The 21,641-nt window shown below is 55.6% G+C and overlaps 1 protein-coding gene across 1 annotated transcript in view; it reads right to left on the reverse strand.

The window, feature by feature from the left end:
- JPH3 (junctophilin 3) overlaps positions 1-21,641 on the reverse strand; it is a 50,827-nt gene that overhangs the window by 12,523 nt on the left and 16,663 nt on the right. Inside the window, exon 4 of the mRNA XM_080552194.1 lies at positions 3,319-3,443. Within this exon, the coding sequence (XP_080408320.1) occupies positions 3,319-3,443 (125 nt within the window). The remainder of the gene's footprint in view (positions 1-3,318; positions 3,444-21,641) is intronic.

Genomic DNA, 21,641 nt, shown 5'->3' on the forward strand with positions numbered 1-21,641 from the left:
GCACAGCCTTCCTGCCCCACGCAGCTGAGCCAGGCACAGATATGTTCCCCCTTGCTGGGCACCGTGGAGCCCATCCTGCTCCCTGCAGGCTGTGTGCACGATGGTGAGAGTGAGGACGGGAGCAAGGCAGTGTGTTTGGGGTGACACGAGTCCAATAACACCATCATCCCTTCGTGCACCTCACTGAATGCACTCTGACCCTTCTGAGCCCAGGGAACATCAGGTGGCTGCTCCCTAGGGAACGGGGATTTAGGGACGGGGACTTGAAGAGACGTTGAGTGTCTTCTGCTGGAGGTGGCCAGCGACTGGGAAGCGTATTGTTCTCTGGGCAATTAAAAAATCTGCATCGTATTAATCCTTCGTGAGACATCAAATTATTTTGAAGGGGTGCAAGCTACCACTGGTTAAGTCTCATTTCACCCTCTCAAGGCATAGCTGTTCCCAGCTAAAGCCATGCTAAATTATGTGAATAATTTGATAAATATATTAACTGCCTAATGCCCCTGAAATGCATCTAATTGCAATTGCTATGGCTAGACAAGAAATGAGTCTCAAAAAAAGGAAGAACTCAATTTCTTACCGTGGTTTAAAAATAAATGCTCTGAAGTGCCTGCTCTAATCTCTCCGCTTCTGCCGAGCAATTTTCTCTAGTGCATCTTCTTGGGGAGCCGCTGGGACGTGCCTTCGCCCGCAGCCGTCCCTGCGCCCGCCGCGCCGCGGTCCGGATCCGCGCGGGGGACGCCGGCAGCGTGGGGATGGATGTCCCCATCGGGGCACCCACAGGGGAGGCACACAGGAGCAAGGCTGCTTGGAAATTTCCCGTCGAAGCCATTTCTCGATGGGAAATAGGGCTTCCGATGGCTGCCAGTGTGTTTTTTTGGATTATTCGCCGCAGGAAATTCTGTCTGTGTTTTGGGACGGTGCTCAAATAGCTCGGTCATTGTTTGTTCCCTGCGTGTCTGGATTTCCCAGGATTTATCTGGGGCCCCCGGGCACTTCTTGTACCAGTGGGAAAATGTAATGAAGGAGAAAGGTGGAGCTCAGCCCCTCTGTTTTCATGCAGAATAACTCTCTGGGAGCTTTCTGGGGAAAACACAGACAGGTGGGCTTGTGGCTGTTGTGGAGTTGGTCCTGCTCCCGCCGTCCTCCTGGCTCACAGGTGGGAAACTGAGGCAGGGAGGGAATAAACGGCTACGTAGGAGAAAGGTGGTCGTATAGCTCAGCTAAAGGCAGCTACTGACGTGGGCTCACCCAGAGCCATCCTGCTCGTCCCAGGCTTTGACTGATCTTCCCCAGTTCGGCTCTCCAGGGCTCTGGCTGGAGGTGCAGGGTCTTGAACGCTTCCCACCGGCTCCGACCACCCCAAAGCCACCTTCTGATGGCACAGCCGGCCCCAGCCTGGTCCCACCTCTGCTCCCTCCCCTTGGCACCGACCCCGAGCTCCCCTGGCTGTCCCAAGCCCCGTGATGGAGGTGCCAAAGCCCCACCATCCTCCAGCATCCTCACCCTGGAGACCCGCACTAGGGATCGCACTATTAAGCATCCTCTCGTCCTAAATCTTCCCCACCTAGACCTGCAGTGAGCTGTTTCTGCCTCTCCTTCTCTACCCAGTTAATCCCTTGGGGTTTGCAGCCCCGGCCGGGGCTCGGGGCCGAGGGGTGGCAGCGCCAGGGGGGTGCGGGCGGTTCCTTGCGGAGGAACACGACAGATGCAGGGTGCTGCCTTGCCGGCGTTCAACACCCAAGGATGTTCAACAATTATTCCGAGCTAAAATTAGCCAGGGAACACGTGATGTTCCTGGAAGAACCGTCGTGAGAGCGCTACGGAGGATGCGGAGCACCAAATCTGGATTTCCAGCAGGATGGAGGCAGCCGTGCCCGGCCACGGCGTCTTCAAAGCCAAGCACGCGCCCCAGGTTTCCCCACGTCTTGGATGGCGTGTTTGTTTTTTAATGTGCTCTGAGTGGAAGCTCCTTCCCCCCCCCCCCTCACCCAGGTGTGACCCACCCAGCCACCCCGAGCCCCACCGCAAGCCGAGCCCCGCGTCCCCGTCTAGCAGCTAGTAAAAAATGCATCACCTAAAAATATCTTTTCAAGAGGTGATTTAAGACAGCAAAGTCTCTCGGCAAAGAGGAAATGGAGACGAGGAATATCTCAGGGCTGAGGAAGCCCCAGGGACCGTGCAGCCCGGCGAAAGAGCTCAGATCTCCGACGTACAAATCGGAGGTCTGCAGGGGGAGGAGTGCTGAGGGGTGTTTGAAGAGGGCTGCGCTTTCTCCTGGCAAAGCCAGGCTGTGCAGGGCTGGCAAAAGATGCCAGCATCCCTCGGCATCCCTCCTGCCCGGCCTTGGCCACGCTGCTCCTGCCGGGGACCAGCACCCAGACGTGAGTCACCAGCACCAGCCCTCAAGCGACGAAGATGAATGAGCAATACTCAGCTAAAGAGCTGGAGGGGGGGGATAATGATAGATGCCTCCTAATGAGGGTTCGGTGCAGGGAAAGTTTTGAATAAAACCATTCAGATATATTAATTACTATGTTAATTATTGCCATGGGGACTTGGATCTCTCCCCTCCCACCCCTTGCTAAGTGCAGCCTTGGCGGGGCAAATCCTCCCTGGGCTGCACAGCCCCGGCTTGTCCTCCCCGAGCCTTTCCTGGCACCAAGCCCCTCCTCTGAGCACCGGCTGCTCCTCTGCGGCTGGGGCAAGCCTCGTTCCTTGAGAATAAAAGCTCTGGACAAGCCAGAGAAAAATGCTGGAGATGTCGGAGGGAAGGAAAATGCTTCCAAACCTGGCTCTGTGTGCATGTGAGCGCATGCAAAGCCATCAGGCAAACCCTGAATGCTCGTACCCTGACACCTTTGCACATGCACGCCGATGGCTTGCACACCCAGGTGAAGGATTAGACAGGGCACACTTATAAAGCCCAGGCATTCGTAAGAAGGCACAAACCAGGCTCTAGAAGCCATGGGGGTAAAACTGTGCTTGCCTTCAGGATCGTTTGTATTTGCATTTTACTTTCAGAGCTCTTGGTTTGTGGTTTTTGTTTTTGTTTTTGTGTTTGTTTTTGTTTCGGTCTGCGCAACCATCGGAGGCTATACGTTAAAAAAATGGGGCTGTTTCAGTGCAAAAAGCCAAGATCTCTGCAACAACATGAGTGCATGGGGTGGATTGAAAGACCGCCGATAGACCCCCCCCCCGCAAGCCAGACCCAGCCTCCGTGCAGGGCTCATTTTTGCCGGTTTTATCACAGAGTTTATCATTATTTGCAAACCCTGATGCTGTGCGGGGCCGGCCGGCGCGGTATCGTGCACTGACCGTTTTCCCTGTGCTGGAAGGAAGGCGAAAACTCTTTGGCAGTGATCCTGGCGATGCGCGCTTCCTCCTGGGCTTTCTGCGCCGCCGTCACGGCCGCCTCCGCCTTGGCCCGGGAGTGGGAGGTCCTGCAAGGCAACAGAGAGACAGGGACGTGTGAGCGGGGGGGGGTCACGGCAGTGCCTGGGGGTTTCCCTGGTCCCCCCCGCAACCCTCACCAAAAAGGGTGATTTTGGCGGAGCTGCACCCAGGGATGTCAGAGGCGTTGGTGCGCGCGGCCCCTTTGGGTGCTCAGCTCCGAGCAGTCGTGATCGCGGAGATCTTTAGTGGGGTTTTGGTGCCGTGGTTGCAAAAAGGGCCGTGTTAGGTGCCTGGTGAAGCTTTTGGTCTGCAAAGCACCGAGCGTCCCCAAGCCTCGCCGTGGGCTTTTTGCAGCCCAGCACAAGGAGCCTGCCAAGAAAACCACCCAGCATCACTCAGCTGGGCCCTAAACCAAAGCCCTGCCTCCCTCCACGGGCCAAAGGCGAGGAAAGGGGACAGAGAGAACACAGAGAAACCCAAAATGCACCCAGCAAACCCCACATGGTGGAGGAGCTACCCCAGGGATCGGGATTTGTTTGGGAACAGGTGATAACATCTATAACGTGCCACCCCCGTCAGCTTCAGGGGTTGAATTTCTAAATTTCCAGCCGGCGTTTTTTAACCAAAAATGCTCGCTTTTGGATGAAAAAGATTGCCCCCCCTGCCAGCACATACTGTGCGTAAAGCAGTGTGTAAATACAAGCAGGGTTTGTCACCAAGACCAGGAGGGGTTGGTGCCCCTCCATCGCCCCTCGCCGCACCTTGAGCGGGGATCTCCCCGCTGGGGGCGAGCGGCTGCCCCCTGCTCTCATCCATCCCCCACGGACCCCCCAGGTGCCCGCGTCCGATGGCTCCGGTCTCACCCCCAGCCCCTCGGCACCGTTCCCCTGCTCATCCCCTGGAGCAGGTTTGTCCCTTCCCCTTCGCTCAGCTCTCGAGGCACTTTAAAAAAACTGCCTGTTCCTACCCGCCCCGGTGCAGGCAGCGTTATAAATAGCTCAGCTGATTTCTTTTCCCTCCAAAAGCAGGCCCTCCATCTCCTTTAATCATTTTTTTTTTTTTTTTGCATTCTGCTGCTCTCTGAATTCCCTCTAATTTTTCGACATCTGCTCGGAGAGGAGTGCCATTTCTGACAGGCTCCTATAAATGGAAAACGGGGCCAGCAACGTGCCTCGCGCCGCACCGCGCCGCACAAGCCGGGGACATGCACGTCTGTGCCCTGCTGCTTCTTCAAACCCAGGCAGGATGCCACCAACCCCTGCCCCCAGAGCCACCCTGTCCCTTGTTTTTAAGTGCTAGCAAGTTGGTTTTGCCCTAGTAAGTGTTTTATGTATATAAATCGGCTGCTCTGCGGTAGCTGGCTATGCATACAGCCCCTTCTCACAGTGGTGGCAGAGGTGCAGGTTCCCCCCCCCCCCCCCCCCCCCGAACAATGCAATAAAAAATTGGTTGAAAATGTTTCAAAATCTGGGCTGTAAGGGCACAGTCTTTTCCAGCTCTTCTCCATGCTCCTGCAGGGATGGAGGGGTGGACGAGCACGTCACTGGCCCACCCCCTGGCACAGACCCCAGATCAGCCCTTTTAGGAGGATGCTCAGCATCTGGAAGAGGGGGATGCCAACTGCTCCTCGTGTTTGACATGGATGTGGTCGGTGCAAAAGGCTGGGGTGCCAGTCCCGTCGATGAAACCGCCCCAGTGCCAAGAGCAACATCAGCTGGGGCTTGAAATTAGGATGCTGGCTCTCTGAGGTTGTTACAGGGCCTGGCTTTTTCCGTGGGGGCTTCTCAGTGTTCTGGCCGTTGGCTCCCGATGATCCCCCACCCGTCTCTGCCTCCGCTCTGTCCTCGGTCTGGAAGCTGTTGGGGAAGGGCCCGTCCCTCCCGTGCTGCAGCACGTTCGTACGGCAGGCTGCCCGTCCCCGCTGGCCTGATACGAAGGATTAATAACGTCTGGTGGTGTCTGGACCGAACTCAGCAGGCAGGATTACACGCCGCCTCCCGAGTCTCCTCCCTGGGGAGGCAGCTGGAGGCAGCGATCCGTCACTTCTTCCAGGGAAGGAGGCTGGAAGCTGCGTGTGCCACGCAGACCTAGGGACAGGCAAGTCAGGAGGGCACGCTGGAAGAGCACACGGGGAGCATCCACACCATGCTCCCCTCTCAAGGACCCACAGGCTCCCATTTCTTCACCGAAATGGGCCAAAAAATCCATCCCTTTGGGGAAGATGTATATCCATCTCTGGAAAACTCGCGCCGGTGACTTCTGGGCTGGTTCATCCCCGTGGATCGGCCCAGGACGAGCAGCGGCTTGGGGGTTCAGCCCAGGCAGAGTTAAACCCAACCCCGTGAATTAAACCATCTCCGATCTGAAATATTCTCAATGCCCACAAAGCTGATACAACTTCGAGCGCGGCGCAGAGGCGCAGGCAGGCTTAATTGTTTGTAATGCTCTCTAAGATGCTTGCAGGAGAGGCGCCGTTGGAGTGAAAAGCAGAATTATGATGATCTATACATTGCATAATAAAATACATAAGTATTCCCAAATAAATGCAAGTAATCCAGTTAGTGCTCGCATGACTTTGTCACATACTAAATTTAACAGCTGTCTCCTTTCTATATGCCTGCTGCTCATGGCGTGCACTAAATCTTAATTCCCCAGCTAATTGCTTGACTTTCTTTCGGTGTAAAGCGGGTCTTTCTCCCCGGCACACAGAGAGCCCTGATCTACTCACACTTCTCTGTCGCAAACGGGGATTTCTGTGGGATTTTGGCCAAGTCCGAAAGTGGACAGCGGGTCAGAGGAGCTAAATCCTGGAACGCAGGGTCAAAATGAGGCTGAAGCTGTCCCTTCGTTACCCGTGGTGTCCTCAATCCTGCAAGGAGCCGGCTGGACAAGTGCTGTTGTTGTTTGTAGGGACACGGTGCCCCTCGCACCCCGTCTTACCGTCTGAAAGTCCTGCTGGAAGATGCTCTGCTGGGTTTCCTGCACCGTCCATGGGGCAGCACGGGGGAAGGAGCACCTCGTCCTGGGTGATGGAAATGGCTGGAGTGCCCAACATCATGCACACGAAAGCAAAGGGACTTTTGAGGATGGCTGCAACCCCTAAATCCCATTTCAGCACGCCAACCGACCCATACTGGAGGTGTTTCGGCGAGGACGGGGCTGGGAAGAGCGAGAGGGGCGATGCCGGGGGCGGTTTGTAGCTACCAGACCCGCGGTGCAGTTTGGTCCCCGGCTGGTTTGGGCAATTTCCTTGGTCGGTTTGTGCCAAGCTGACTCACTGCGCTCCGAGGACGGCCGGGCGAGTGGTCAAACTGGCAGGAGGAACTGGCAGAAGGCAGGGGGAAACCGCAACCACGGAGATTTCTGCAAAGCTTTGCAGATCTCCTGCGATTCGGCCAGAAGTGACGGGGGAAGGGATAATACCTGCGAGCGGCTCGTAATGCCAAGTTTATCAGCTCCGGCTAATCTATACGAGGCTGGAATAAAGTGATCTGAAAGGAAGGAGCTGGCTTTTCAGGAATGCCAGCGGTGACTCCAGCCTGGCTTTGCATGCACAAAGGGCTTTTGCTGCAAAAACCGATGCCACAGTTTGTGGCACCCAGCAGTTTCAGGAAGAAACCAAGTAAAATCAAGACCAGGCGAGGCTCGAGTGGGGTCTGGGCTAGCAGAGCGCTTTGGTAGGAGAACAAATAGTTACAATGCTTAAAAAATAGGCTGGAAATCAGAGCAAGCTTGCGGACTATCGGAAATATTTCCGGAATGGAGTTGGGTCTGGTAAAGTGGTAAAGGTGATGCCTGTAATTGCAGGGTAATGGTGACCTGGTGTCACAAGAAGGGTGAGCCGACAAGAGACTCGTCCTCCTTGCTCCTTTTTCTCATGTTCTTGATGAAAAACAGGCTTTTTTTTTTGCAAGAAAAATAAGTAACAGACTTTTTGAGAAAATGTATGTCCTGGGCCAAAGGCAATTGAGTGCTGGAAGCAGGGGGAAATTTGCATTATTCATTGTTTAAACGTGAAAAAAAGCACGATACAGGCGACATTTCTGGACAAGGAGGTCTGTTTCCCAAAATTCATGTGGCAGCTCTTGCTGGGGGATTTCCATTCAGCAAGTGAAGGTGTCCCCTGCTCAGTGGGGTTCGGGCTTGCCAGGGAATTACAAAACTGCTGCTTTCCTGCGCCTGCTTGCCGGGACCCTGCTGCGGGGATGGAGATCCCCAGCTCTTCCCCATCCTGTACTGGGAGCTGCTGGAGACCTCTGAGCCCCTCGGCTTCTCCCCCTTCTTTTGCATTTGCTTGGCTCAGGTGGAGGGGCAGACAGAGTGAGCTGAGTGTCCAGCCCTTAGAAATGGAGGAAGGAAGCCGAAATCAAGCTCCCTCGGGATACAAAGCTCTGCGAGAAATTCCCCCGTGGCAGAAATCTCGACACCGCTGCGTGCGAGGGAGCTCGGCTCCCGTCGGCGTCCCCTCAGCAGCCCCTCCACTGCCTGGCTCTACAGCACAGATTTGTCGCAGCATCCGACGGTGCAGTGATCAGCTGAATGGAATGATTAATTAAAAGAAGATGATTGAAACCGCTCCTGAAGCCTTCTTCTGTGCAGCTTTCTCTTTTAATGAGACCTCCTCGTGCAATGCAAAAGGAGCAAACCCTGCCTTCTGTGTTTTCACGAAAAATAGCCTACCTGTCCAGGTTCATGGTGCACACAAATAATTATTGTTATAGGTAACGAAAGCCAAGAAATGGGCTGATGTTGGCTCTGGCACCCAGGGGCAGCAGGACAGCCCGGATCCTGCACCCATCACTGCAAACCCCCCCCGCATGCCCTCTTTGGTGATGTGCCAGGGGTCCTGGTCCTCACCGCGGACACACTCTGGGGACCCTGCAGAGGAGCACCGCTCACCTGTCGGCATCCTCGGTGAGGATGGAGTTAAGCACCCGCTGAGCTCATCCCGGGACACAACAAACAGCCTTGAGTTTTCCTAAGGGGCCGGGCTGGCTCCATTGAATTCACTTTGTGTCTTAGGTCAATATGTAATCAGGCTTTTTTCTTTCTTTTTTTTTTTTTTTCCCTCTAAATGCATCTTTATCTTCCTATAGGAGGCATGTTTTCTCCCTCCATTACAGAGGGTCATGTGTTTTTCAAATGGCAAAATTCAATTAACACACGCTAGCTGCAAGAAAATACTTCAGGAAAAAATTCAGTGAGAGCGTTCCTCGGGGCATTGAAGACTTGGGGCTTCGCTTTCCCCTCTGGCCCCGGTGACCAGCTCTGTTTGGCACGTGGTGGCCGTGGTGGCCACAATGGGGCCGGCCACCCACGTGCAAAAACCAGGCTCGTGTGAGCGCAACGCGCTCAGCTGCGTTGACTTGGCCGGGGTTATCCTGCACTCCCACCAACACAGCTGGGAGCAGGATCTGGCCCTAATTGCAGCAAGCCGAGACGCACCGAGGGGCATAAAGCAAAAGTCCCCGAGTGATCGATGCTGGGAAGAGACCCCCAGAGCCGGGGGGAAGAGGGCGAGCGCCGGTGCGAGCCCCTGCCGGGGCCACCCCATAGCACCCCCTGCGTGGGATCCGCCGCTGCGACCAGCCCCGGGGCTGTCTCAAACCCTGAGGTTTGGCTGCTTTTCCTGCTCTCCTCGGTGGGACAAACCGGGCCTGAATTATTAATAGCTGCTGCAGACTGTCTGGCTTCTACCTCTGCGGGAGCAGCGCTGATTTAGGGCAGAGCGCGGCCGCGCGATGCTGCTGGGGAGAGCTGCAGAGCCCGTCCTGCATCCCTGTGCCCCCAGGCTTTGGCTCAGCATCCTTCAACAGGCTTGCCAGCCCGCATCCAGCACCCTTCTGGCCCCAAAAGGCCGGCTCGATAACCGTGGTAGCTGCCACCCAGGGCTGGGCTCTGTCTAGACGTTTCCTTGGGGGAGTTGGGAGATGGCAGCAATTAACAACCTGTTTGTTATTTTCCCTATCTGGCGTTTATTGCCCTGATAAAAACCCACTCTCAATTCCAGCTTGACTCTTTTCACGGCTCTCCTGGCTTGGTTGTTATTGCACTAGGCTTGCCTTGAGTGATTTGTGAAGGCAGTAATACAGTGCCGGTACTCAGGGGGTGGAATATTAGACACACCAATTAGCTATCCGTGCATAAATCCCCATTTACCTGCTTATCGCGAGCGTATTTGCCTTGCCCGCTTCCTCCGCCCGCTTTTCCCTTTCCCACCCATCCCCTCTAGCTGGAATCCCTAATCAAGAGGCAGAAAGCAGCTAATGTGACCTCTGACATGACGTAATGCAGCCGAAAACGTCTGCTCTGACTCCATGCAGCCAGACAGCGAGCAGGTGCTGTGCATAGCAAGGAGAGCGCCTGGCTGCCCTGCTCCACGGCCAGACAGCCTGGCTCTGGCCCCAGGGATGGAGATTTGGGGTGGGGGAGCAAAGAGCCCCAGCCTGAGGGCACGCACGGGTGATGGGGAGCAGGCAGAAGAGCTTGGCCACTGATACGCTGGGGCTGGCCAAGCAAGAAACTTCCCATCATCAGCAAACTTCCCCTAAGGGGAAGGGCTGGGGTTGCGCGGGGCAGCGGGAATGGTTATTCCAGGCGAGGCAGCTCTGAAAAGCTGCCCCGAAATCACATTTCAAGCGAAAAGTTCCAAAAAAAAAAAAAAAATTCAAGCCGCCGAAGCCTGAAAAAATACTCGATGCAGCTGTTTGATGTTGCCCAAGAAATACAGCCCGATGTGGAAAATACCTTGGTCAAAAGCCCAGATCCGATCCTCCCCGTGGTTTGACACAGGGAGACGTGGGGAAGCCGTTCCCATCCAGCATCGTGGGGAGCGGGCGCCTCTGCCCCAGCTTGGGGCTCTCCCAAATTCATGGGAATGGGGATGGGGCCAGATCCCATTTAGCTTCTCGCTCCAGGCTCCTGCGCCAGTTCTCTTCTACCTTTGCGGTTTTGGAGCTTATGAATGGAGGGTGAATTCGCCGAGGCATCATTTGCCCATGCAGCGCCTGGGACCCTGAGCTGCGTCCTCCCCGGTGGGGGACGAGAGCCCCCGAAGGCTGTAACACCACCATCCTCCTCTGCTCTCCTTGCCATCCTCTCAAATCGGCCATGGGGATGCTTGTATTTGTATTTTTATCCCTATCACTGCCTAACAAAAAGCGCCCAGCACAGCCAAACTGGCCTAAAGGGCTGGGGCAGAAGGGGCTGGTGGACGATTTTGGTACCCAAAGGCAAACGTGCCACCGCTGGCCAGGACATTCTCCAGCATCCCCCCTGTGAAGGGGCGTGCAGAGCCAGGCAGACCCACGGATTTCCCTCCCCGTGGCTTTCCTTCCTTTCCATCTTTTGCCCCCTGGCAAGGGCAAAGCTGACGGGCCTTTCACACCGGAGCCGGTGCGCAAGCTGCCGCGAGACGTTATTTACAGCCCGTGAGATAATTAACATCTGGAGAGGGAGTCTCATCTCCTGCCATCTGTCACCTGTAATGAAGCTTCGGAGGATGCGGGTGAGCGACGCGGCCGGGCAGCACCTGCCCGTCCCGGCGCTTCGGTCCCTGCCACGGAGCCGTGTGCTGGAGCTGGGCTTTGCCTTGCAGGAAGGACAAGAGTGACGATAACCGCGGTCCCACCACTGCCCCAGCCCGACCGAGCGAAGGAGAGAACAAACTCCAGCTCTAGGGATGGATTTTCCCATTTTCCTATGAATTGGGAACAGATGAGGTATTGCAGCGACGCTGGGAGCTTTGTTAGCTTCTGGAAAGCGATGGTTGGCGATGCAAAACCTGCAGGAACCCACTTGGAGCAGGGTGTGGGAAGAGTTAGCTCCAAGGGAGGGAAAGGAACGGGCAGGGAGATGTTTCCTTCTTTCCAGCTGCTGTGGTTTGGATGGGGTGGGTTCCCATGTTTTTACTGGATAATTGTCATGTACATAATGGAAAAGGCGACTGCCCATTCGGAGAGTGTGAGAGGAAATGGGAAAACACTGACGTCCCTCTTCATCCCCTGCTCTCGCAGGGCGCCAGCAGACAGCCCTCCTCGCACACGTCCCAAAGGCAGAAACACGCCGCAAACGCTCCGCTAGCCCTGTGCAAAAAATAGCGCATTACAAACGATCCTGCCACTTCCAGGCAGGAGGCAAAACAGTTTGGAAGAAATCTCTAACAACCTTTGGGGGAAAAAAAAAAAAGAAAAGAAAAAAGAGAAGAAGAAGAAAAAGCCCAAGAAAAAGCAAACGAAGGCACAAAAATCTCCAAGGAACCTGGGCAGTGCTGGATGCTCTGCACACTGCAGATCTATACCGTCTGTACTAAAAGCAAAAACAGACCAGCAGAAAAGCCCTACATCAATGCCGCATTCGGGTGGAGATTTTTAAATGCACAACAGGCCAAGTTATAGCTCCCAGAGCAGCCGTAACTCAGCCTGCCTGGACATGTGGAGCGTTTACTTTGGCTGTACATGCTGCTGCCTGTGATGGCTCCGGGCTGGATCCTGCGTTCTCGTCGCATCGCCCTGTCTGACGTTATCCACCCGCCTGGATTTACCGAGGGAAAGAAGGTAGAGGTGTGATGATCACCCCTAGCCACTAATTTGGGCCAAGCTTCTTAGGATGGGCTAAGGCTGGTGGACAAAGCCTGGTTTGTGAGACCCGGAGGATGCCGGAGGATTCCTTTGCTTTGGTTGTTATTTGGCCCGCCCCATGCTGCGGGTCTAAAACTGGAGGATTTGGTGGGCCATCGGCATCCAAAGCCACCGGGCTCCCCAAAACAGCCCATTCCTCCCAAATTTCCACACCCACCTCCTCAGCCGGTGGCTGCCATGCATGGGATGGTGTGGGGTGGAAATGTCAGTGCCAGAGGTGCCAAACAGCACAGAGGGAAACTAAAGGAGGGTGAAGGGAGCCGGGGGAGCCTCCTCCAGGCACAGCCCGGCCCTTTGGGAAATGCAGAGATCTTTCCCTACAGCCGAGGGAGAACCGCTTGGAAGAAGAGAATTTGGGGAATTCCCACAGAAACCTCCAGGTGAAGATTACAGGCTAGCAGGGCAGATCCACCAGTTTAATTTCAGTTTCATTTCGATGTCTAAAAAAGAATGAGTCAACCCAAATCCTGAAGCAAAACACAACAGAACCACAAGGAAAAGTCTTTTTTTTTCTTTCCCTAACCCTTTACCCCTTTTGTGTTTTGGCTGAAGCGTTCTGGCAGTTTCACAAGTTTTGGTCACCTCAAGCAAAACAGACATTTGGCAAACAAACTTCCCAGGCATTTTTTTATTATTATTATTTTTTTCCTGCTCTGGGAGCTACAGAAGCCTGAACGAGGCAGGGTAACGCCGAGCTCCTCACCCCTGTGCGGGTTTGATGGAGACGGGTGATCCGCGGCGTGCCGCTGGCCACACGCACCTTTACCCAGCCAACCTTTAACCCCGTTTCAGAGCAAACTGCAAAAAAAAATAATAGTCCGGAGCCAGCGAGGGACTTGTTTAACTGAACTTAGTATTTTAGTTCCAGCACGGCCTGAAGCCAGGCCAAGGCATGGCCTCGGGAGCGCTGACGGATGCTCTCCAGCTGTCGGAGGAGAAGTGCGAGATGTCCACCCTCACCCTCTGGGATTTCCTGGCCACCTCCAGCGCTGTGGGGTAGGAGACAGCACTCTTTTCTGGGTGGTGGGACACGGGACTAAGGGACGGGCTGGATGGTCCGGTCCTCTGAGCGATGGCAAAATGCATTTCTGCCAGCAGGGCTGTGAGGGATGCGCAGAAACCAAACAATCCGCGCCTTGCTCCACGCAGCCCAGCACCGGGCAATTCCCTGCCTCCGCCTGGAGCCAGGCACCAGCCACGGGCACAGCTCCTGGTGCCTCTTGCCACGTTCAGCCTCACCGGGACGGAGCTGGGGGAAGGCAGAGCCAGCCCCACGTGGGACGTGGCAGCATCGTCTCCATCCCTCCTGCCACATCCAGCTCATTGCTGGCCGTGCAGGAAGGCACCAGGCACGTTGTACCAGAAAACTGGAAACACAAGAAAATGCCAGCCTAGAACAAAAATGCTCCCCCCCTGAAAATTGCTTAATGCCGTTCTGGAAGGCACCGAGCGGGGATAAGGACTGGGGTTCCAGGCCCTGTGCAGCGCGAGCGCCGCCGGCTGCGGCCCCAACGGCTGTGGGAGAAAAAAAAATAAATAAAAAAATACATCTTCTGCGTTGCCACAGCGACGAGCAGCTCCTGCCTGCCTCAAACTTCAGAGCCCACCCAGAAGATGCTTTCCTCACCTCCGCTTCCCTGCCGCCTGCACGGGTTCCTCCTCCCTGGTGCCTGGGCAGAGGCTGGGAGCCCACAGACGAGCTGCGCCCCCCAAAAACCCCGCTCCTCACGAGGCGCCTCAAAGCCTGCCCGCTCCTGGCTTTGCTCCACGGCCGCGGGTGCTGTGCGCCCTGGTGCACCCCAAGCATCCTGCGGCGTCCCCTGGACGGGACGCAGCCTCTCCAGCAGGAACCCTTTCCAGTTCCCCAACTCCGGCGCGCTCCGGGGATGGCAGGCAGCCCCAGGTTTGCAGGTCTGCGCCGCCCCTGAGGCAGAGCCCGTGAAAATTTCCACTTAAGCAACCAGCAGCACAAGAGGGAAAGGATTCAGAGCCCGGCTCTGCCAGGAGAGAAGCTGGGTTCTTAATTATTTATGCTTCACCTCTGTGCTACGGTGATGAGAGGCAGAGCAGACAGACAGACAGCAGGAGCAGGCTGCAGCCTCTTTCCCCAGAGAAGCCATTTATAGGATTCGGGTGAGCCGGAGGGCTGCAGACCCCTGCCCAAATCCTGCTCTGCACCTCTCCCCCTGGGAAGGTGCCCTCATGGGGTGGAGCACCCACAGCAGCTCTGTGTGAGCACGGGGAGGGAGTTAGGAGATGGGTAAGAGGCAGACGCCGCTTGGGCATCCCAGATTGCAGCCAAGGGTGGGCAAAAGGAGCTGGTGCAGGAGCAGGTGCCCTCCTGGAGGAGGGGATGGAGGTGATGAAGAGGAAGAATGGCTCAGCTGCCCTTTACAGGGTCTAAGGAGCTGGAAAACACCACTGACCCAACCCCGTGTGGGTTTGCCACCCCGGGCGGGTTTCGCTCTCAGGCTGGGTGCCAGACGTGCTCCAGCTGAGCAGAATTAAGCCGTCTCCCGCGTGGGCTGCTCCTGATGCCGAGCCTGGGGACCCCCAAATAACGATCCGTGTCCCTGGGGACATGGACGGGACGAGGTAGATTCGGGCTGTGGCTGCAGCGAGGGTCGCGTCGCTGAAAGGGGCAGCGGAGGCCGGGTGGAGGTGAAGCCAAAACCACGGCAGAGCGCGGGGCATGGCCGTGTCACTGCTGCGAGGGGATTTTTAGGGTGTTCAGCACCCTGAAGAATCGGGACCTTCCTTAGTCACAACTTTAAAGGGATAATCAGTCGGATCCATGGGTTAAATCCCCCTGGGATTTTCAGGGGGGAATTCGCTTAGCAGGGTGTGCGGTCAAATCCTTTAATTTCCTGGATTAGGAAGCCAGGACAGCTTGTCATTTGTCCTGCACGGAGGAGGCGACAGAAACCCCATTGCTCGAGGCTTTCCAAACTCTCTGCAAGGGCACTGAGGGACCAGGAGCCCCCAGCCCAGGCTCTGTGACCCCCCCGGCGGCGCCAGTCCCCCCACCATCAGCATCTCCAAATCTCTGGCTTTGGCAGAGTGATGCTCGACAACACCAAGGAAAACATCCCATATTTTTACCCAGCTCTGCTTTTTCATCTCAGTTGTGCTCTCGATACTGCTTTTGCCTCTCTCCAGAGAGGGAAAGGAAAGGAGGACCTGGGGGGGGGGGGGGACGGGCGCACGGAGATTTTGGGGTTGTTGCTGCAGGGAAGGAGGTGGGTGGGAAGCTGGGGCGGGAGCAGCGCAGCCGGCAGGAGCGCATGCCAGGGAACCGAAAATGGGAGCTGGGAGAGGAAAAAAAGCACACCGGCCTCTCACGAGACGGGAAAGCAGCAGCAGGGCTTGGTGCAGCACAGGGAGCCCAGACTTTCCCCTAAAAATCTGGGTGCACAGCGTCACCGGGGTGATGACGGGGTGGGACGCTACATCAGCACCCCGTGCTTGGGCCCGGCTGCTGGCTTTTGCGTGCCCCCGCCAGCTACCGGGGTGAGGATGAGGAGGGAGGAAGGCGACGGGGCTGCGAGCCAGGCAGCTGCGCAGGCTGGGGGAGGATTCCTCCCTTCCCTCCTGAAGATCGCGGAGAACAGCAACGCTGCAGTTTCTGCTCGTTGAATAGGCAAAGCAGCAGGAAGGAAAAGCAGGGGATGGTTTTCTTTTTTTTTTTTTTCCCTTGTTGCTGGCTTTTTTCTTTTTTTTTCCCCTCTTACGAAGGGCTGCTTCACCTGTCACACCTACGGGGTGGCAGCACCCTGCTCCCCTCCCATCAGCACGAAGAGGCCTCACCATCCTCCCCTTCACCTCCTTCCCCTATCCCAAGCTGCAGGGGCAGCCTGGGCGTGCAGCGAGCTCCTGCCTGCCCCACACTGCCGGGGAGGCTGAAATCCCCCTGCACTGGGCTGGTTCTGCCCCGCAGCTCAGCCCAGCAAAGCTGATAAAAGTCCTGGGTTAGAAACCAGGCAGATGATCCGGGCTGCGATGGGCTGCCGCGCCTGGAGGAGGAGGAGGAGGAAGATGAGGAGGCAGCCACCAATTTGGGCTCCCCACAGCTGTCCCCCGCCTCATGCCCCGCGCCTTGGGGATGCTGGCTGCACGTTTGTCTCGGCCCCTTTCCATCTGATCCCACTGTAAAGGCACCAGCACAGCCAGACCTCCCATCCCGGGGTCTTTCCTTCCTCCCGCATCCCCCAAGCCCCTCTCCTGCTCCCCCCAGGCTATCGCAGCCCCTCCAGGGACCGGGGCTGACCCGGTGGGCTCCTCGTCACCGCTCTGCCCGTGTTACTTCATCACCACCCAGCAAGGTCAGAACCGATGAAAGAAATGCACGTCGCACGCCTGGGCTGTGGATTTGGGGTGGTTTAGCTGGCGCTCAGCTCAGCGTGCGGGGAAGGTGGTGGGAACTGCGAAGCTGGGAGCGATCCTCGTGGCTGAAGGACGGGAGAGCAGCGAAGGAGGGCAGCTGGCAAAACTCACAGCAAGCTGCTCTGCTGGACACGCGGAAGGACCCTGCTGAGGTTTTTTTTTAAATGGGATTACTTTGCCCCAAAGGCACCCAACTTTCCACCCCGTCCGTGTCCCCGTGCAGCACCCCTCCGCCCAGGCAGCACGGTGGCAGCTGGGGACGCGCAGGGCTGGCCCTGCACGAGCGTGCCAGCTAGTCCTGACTTTTGACACGGCCACAAAAGGGCTTAACGCCCTCAGTCCTGTCTGAGCAGGAAGTTATTACATCGGCGTTGCAGGAGGACTTGCTTAAACGCTCACGGTGCGGCCAGCAGGGCCTGCACGAGCCGGATTTGGGAGGGACGTGATGCTCCGGGAAGCTCCAGGGCTCCTCCGTTCCTCGAACGCCCTGGTCCCGAGGTGGGAATTGTGCTCGCTGTGAGTCAGAGGTACCCGTGTCGTCCTGGCTGACAGTGGGAGGAATGGCAGCTGATCCTGATCACTGCTGCTCATGCTCGCCTCCCTCCGTGTCGCACAGGGGTTGTTTGGGGCAGAGGAAGCAAAAACCCAGCCTGCTGCAAAGGGATTTACCCCTGCTTCAGCTGACCTCGCCCTCCGAAAAGTTCCCTCTGTGCTTGTCTCCCTGTTGTGCTGTCCTCAAGGAAAGGATGGAGAGCAGGGACGGAGGGTTCACGCCATCCCGGCGGGTACCAGACGATGCCATCGGTGACCCCATCAGTCCCAAATAAATGGGGGGTGGTGATGTCCTAACCCAGGCAGCCCCCTCCCACACCTGTGCCCCATTCCGGCTGCCGGCTCGTCCCCAATATCCCAGCTGGAGGAAGGGGACACACAACCCTTGGGGGGGCCACAGCGCTCCCCTTACCCCACACCCCTCATCCTCCCCGGCTCCATCCGCAACGAAAACCCCGCCGGCGGCACGAGGGGGGGAGGCGGATGCAGGCGCCCCGCGGCCACCCCCCGCAGCAGCAGGAAGGCAGCAGAAACCTGAAATCAAAGGCAGCGAAGCACAATCACAATGCTGCAGGCACAGGCCTGGGAGAGCATTAAGCAGCATTATGACGGCTCGGCGTACTGCCGGTAGTGACATTACCGCAACTCAAAGTGTTTGGGACCAGAACCGCGGAATCTGTTCTTTTCTGTGGGTTCTGCCTGGGCTGCATTTCCATTTTCTGAAGAAAATACCTGCTTGGCTCAAACACAACCTCTTGCACTTTGCTGTTCAGCTCTCCGGGGATTTTTCTTGCCTTCCTGCTTCCCTTTGTGTGCCAGACGTGGAAGGCGGCTGCGCCCTCACCGCAGCATCCTGAAGGAGCTTCAGAACATGATCCTTTACACAGCCTTGCTGCCAAGTCGTCTTTACTCACTTTCCTTCCTTCCTTCCTTCCTTCCTTCCTTCCTTCCTTCCTTAATTCCTTAATTCCTTCCTTCCTTCCTTCCTTCCTTCCTGCCTCCCTCCCTTCCCTCCTTCCTTCCTTCCTCCCTTCCTTCCTGCCTCCCTCCCTCCCTCCCTCCCTTCCTTCCTTCCTTCCTTCCTTCCTTTCCTTCCTTTCCTTTCTTTCCTTTCTCTCTCTCTCTTTTTTTTTTTTCCTCCAGTTCCTCTTCCAGAAGTTGAATGACACCGTGCTAATTTGCAGCCTGGTTCCTCCTGAGAATATCGAGCTTAATTATATTTTTCTCATCGTCGGTGAATGGCTGAGCTATAATTACGCCTGGAAGCGCGTTATTTAGGACTAACCCAAAAGCCTCATCCCCTCCGGGGTGCAAGGGACCGGCAGCTCACAATGGGGGCCATGAACCCTGTGCCGAGAGCAGAGCTGAGCGCCGGCCAAACGCCACCCATCACACCCGCAGCATCACCAACGGCCCTTCCTCTCGTGGGTGGGTCATCCCCGACCCCAAAACCCTGACCTGTGAGAGCAGAAGGACCCAGCGCCTTGCATTAAAACCCCTGAAGTCCTCTGCAGAGAGCTGGGGTCAGTGCTGAGTTCCCTTTTCCTCCTGCATGGCCACGTGTATCCATCCTTGCCCAGCAGCTGTGCCGAAAGGCAAGGCGCTTGTCCTGGCTGGGTGTTATTATTATTATTATCACCAGTGCCTAGGGACGATTTAGGTATCACCATTATTGATACCGAGATGGGGTCTGGTGTCTTCAGCGCATCCTTCCCCTTCCAGGTAGGCTCTTGCCTTGTGAGATGGGAACGAAGCGCCCTGCAGCACGAAGAGCACGCCCTGCACGTTCATTTTGAACAGGGTAAAACCAGGCTCCTTCCCTCTCTGTCTCTAAAAACTGGTAGTTAATATCAGTATTTGTTTTTCAGGCCTGATCTGTGGCTCTTCTCACCCGTTTATTTTACAGGAACTATTTCAGCGAGCAGGAGATGTAAGAGGAAAGGAAATATTCCTTCCTTTTAATTGCACTGGAGAAAATTTAGGAGAGTCATCTACCAAACCTACAAACTACTCCTTAAATGAGCTTACTTTCTGTGTCACAGATAACATTGTACTTTGTTCAGACTAAAACAACTTTAAGAATCCAATTTACTTGTCTTCAGTACACTATGTTTTTAGCCTACTTTCCTCAGGAAATGGGGCTTACTTATGTGATTGTGCTGTTTATATATCTATATGCCATCACTCCCACACTAATAACTTTTGAACGTGTTGGCCAATTCCAACCAAATTTGACAGAGCAGCAGAGTTTTCAAAAATACTGAATTCTTACAAATTTAATGAAATACGTGGGTGGGCACATATTTTCCCCCACCAAGGGAAAGGCTGCTCAGTGAACCCAGCCATATTATTAGACAGAAGAGAATACACACACACACGGCTGTTATAAACCCCCCGGTGGCTGGTAAGCCAGGGCTCCCGTTGGTTTCAGATGCGGGATATTGCACCTCTGAGCCCCAAAGCATGAAACGAGAATCAGGATACCTCTGTCAATGCCTCTACTCCCTATTTTTTTTTGCATTTGTCTCAGCTCGGACGACGCAGTTTGGTGCGGGCACTGCAGGAGAGTGTTTATGCACTTAGAAGCTTTAAAATTAATCATATTAATTACGTGAAAGCCTTTCGAGCTGGTTGTAGGTTTGTAAAACCTTGCTGTCTTCTGCTTCTGCATGCTGCGATGCAGCCGAGAGACTGTCCGTGCAAAAACACAAAAATAAAAAAAAATGGGGAAGAGCTTGAACTGAAAGGCTGTGGGTTGCAGACACGGCAGCTCTCCGCACTTTCCGTTTCAAGGTCCTTGGCCTTTCTCCTTTGTGCAGCCAAATTACAAACCCAACAGTCCCCAAGACGTTGGGGCTGATCCGGCACCTTCCCCGCGTCTCCAGCACGCCCTACGCCCTGCAGCGCTGCCTGAACGTAGCCCAACAGCTTCTCTCTCTGCTGCTGAGTTCTGGGGCTTCAACGTAAGCCACGAACACAGGCAGCAAAACCTCCCAGGACGGGTGTCACCCGCGGATGCTCGGCCAGCTAATGCACAGCGCGCGTCACGTTGGAGCCTGGCTGCCCCCAGCTCGCCCAGCGAGGGCTGCGCCGCGCCGAGAATCGATACAGGGCTTTTCAGCACACCAGCAGCAGCCCTCGTGCACCAGAGGCGAGGGCTGTGCCGTGAAAAGAGCAAATCCTGGCGTGGCTGCGCTGTCTCCCTTCCTCGTGTGTCTATTCCAGGGCAGGCAGGGTTGGAGCGAGAGGAGCGGGGCTGCAGGATGCGCAGGGCAGGATGCTTACTAGCATCTGCTGGCAGCAACCCTCGGGGCGATGCTAAACTTGGGCTGCTTCTCTAGCGCTCGGTCTCTGCCGGAGCATCCTCGAAGCAGCGTGCTCCCATTCATTTATTTCTCTGCGTCTTCATTGATGATTAAAGGTGGTCCCAAATCCCTCAGCTTTTTTGTTTTCCCTGTGCACGCTCATGGCCATAGGTTGCATCCTCCCTGTCTGCTACAGGGGCACAAGGTATTTGTGCCCTGGCATTGCTATCGGATTTGATTTTTTTTTTCCTTCTCCTCCTCTTTCATAATTAGGAGGTGGAACATTGTATGCCAGGAGCTCATTAAAGCATTTCCAGCGCAGGGGGGTCACATCCCTTCCAGCTCCTGCTCTCGTGGCTTTCCAGGACCGGTACCGCCTGGGGACAGCGGATGCTCAGGTCTCTGAGCCTGCATCCCACAGCACGTTAGAGCTCCTCATTTCCAGGGCTCAGGCCATTGTACAGAGGTGTTTGCATCCCCAGATCACACGGAAATATCTGCTCTTTCTGCTGCTCTGCAGTCTGTTTCCTACCTGGCATTCTAGTGGTTTGTTTTTTTTTTTTTTGGTGTCTTTTTTTTTAAAGCTTTGACAACAATTTGGTACAACATCAGCTAGAAAACATCATCAAGCCAAAATATCCTCCCAAAGCAGGCCTGGGAGTCTCATCCACACTGCAGATCAGTCATCAGCAGACATGCTGATAAAGATTTCAAGTGTGACTCTGAATACAAATGATCCAGACCCAACAATTAATCCGGCACAGGAGGCTGAGGAGCTGCCTGAGTTTTTCCCTATCCCCAGCCCCTTTTCCCCAGCCTGGCTGCTACACGTAGCGCTTGCTCAGAAAACAAAAAGAAAAGACCTTGCTTTAACAAACCATTCCCAAAACGTGATGCAAAGGGCCCTGATCTCAGCAAAAGAGCCTGTCCTCTTTGGCTCACCTCTCTTCTGGTTGCTCACTGCAGGTCACCAAGCTCCAGGCACAGTTTGGGAGCCCGGCACTTGAGTTGGACCCTATTTCAACCAAAATTAGACATCACCCCGTTTTTTTTTCCCCCTCTTCTGCTGGTTTTCAGCTGGATCTTTGGGGTACTGGGGTACTGGGTGGCTTCCTGGGGCTTGTAGGGATTGTCAGGGCACCCAGACCTGCTGCTTTCTAGCAGAACCTCAGGCAGGGCAAATCCTCCCCAGGCATCAGCTGCAGCCTGCGATTTGACTGCTTTCCCACTCAAAACCCCTTTCAGGAACAGAAATGGCAGGGAATCCTCCCGGCGCAGGCCTCGGGGTGGTTTCTTTGGGCCGTGTCAGACAGAGGCTATGGGGAAAGAGCATCGCAGGAGCTCTTCTGCTAAGGGCATCGTCCTG

The sequence above is a fragment of the Anser brachyrhynchus genome (assembly GCF_964034855.1).
Source record: "Anser brachyrhynchus genome assembly, chromosome: 12".
Classification (NCBI taxonomy): Eukaryota; Metazoa; Chordata; class Aves; order Anseriformes; family Anatidae; genus Anser; species Anser brachyrhynchus.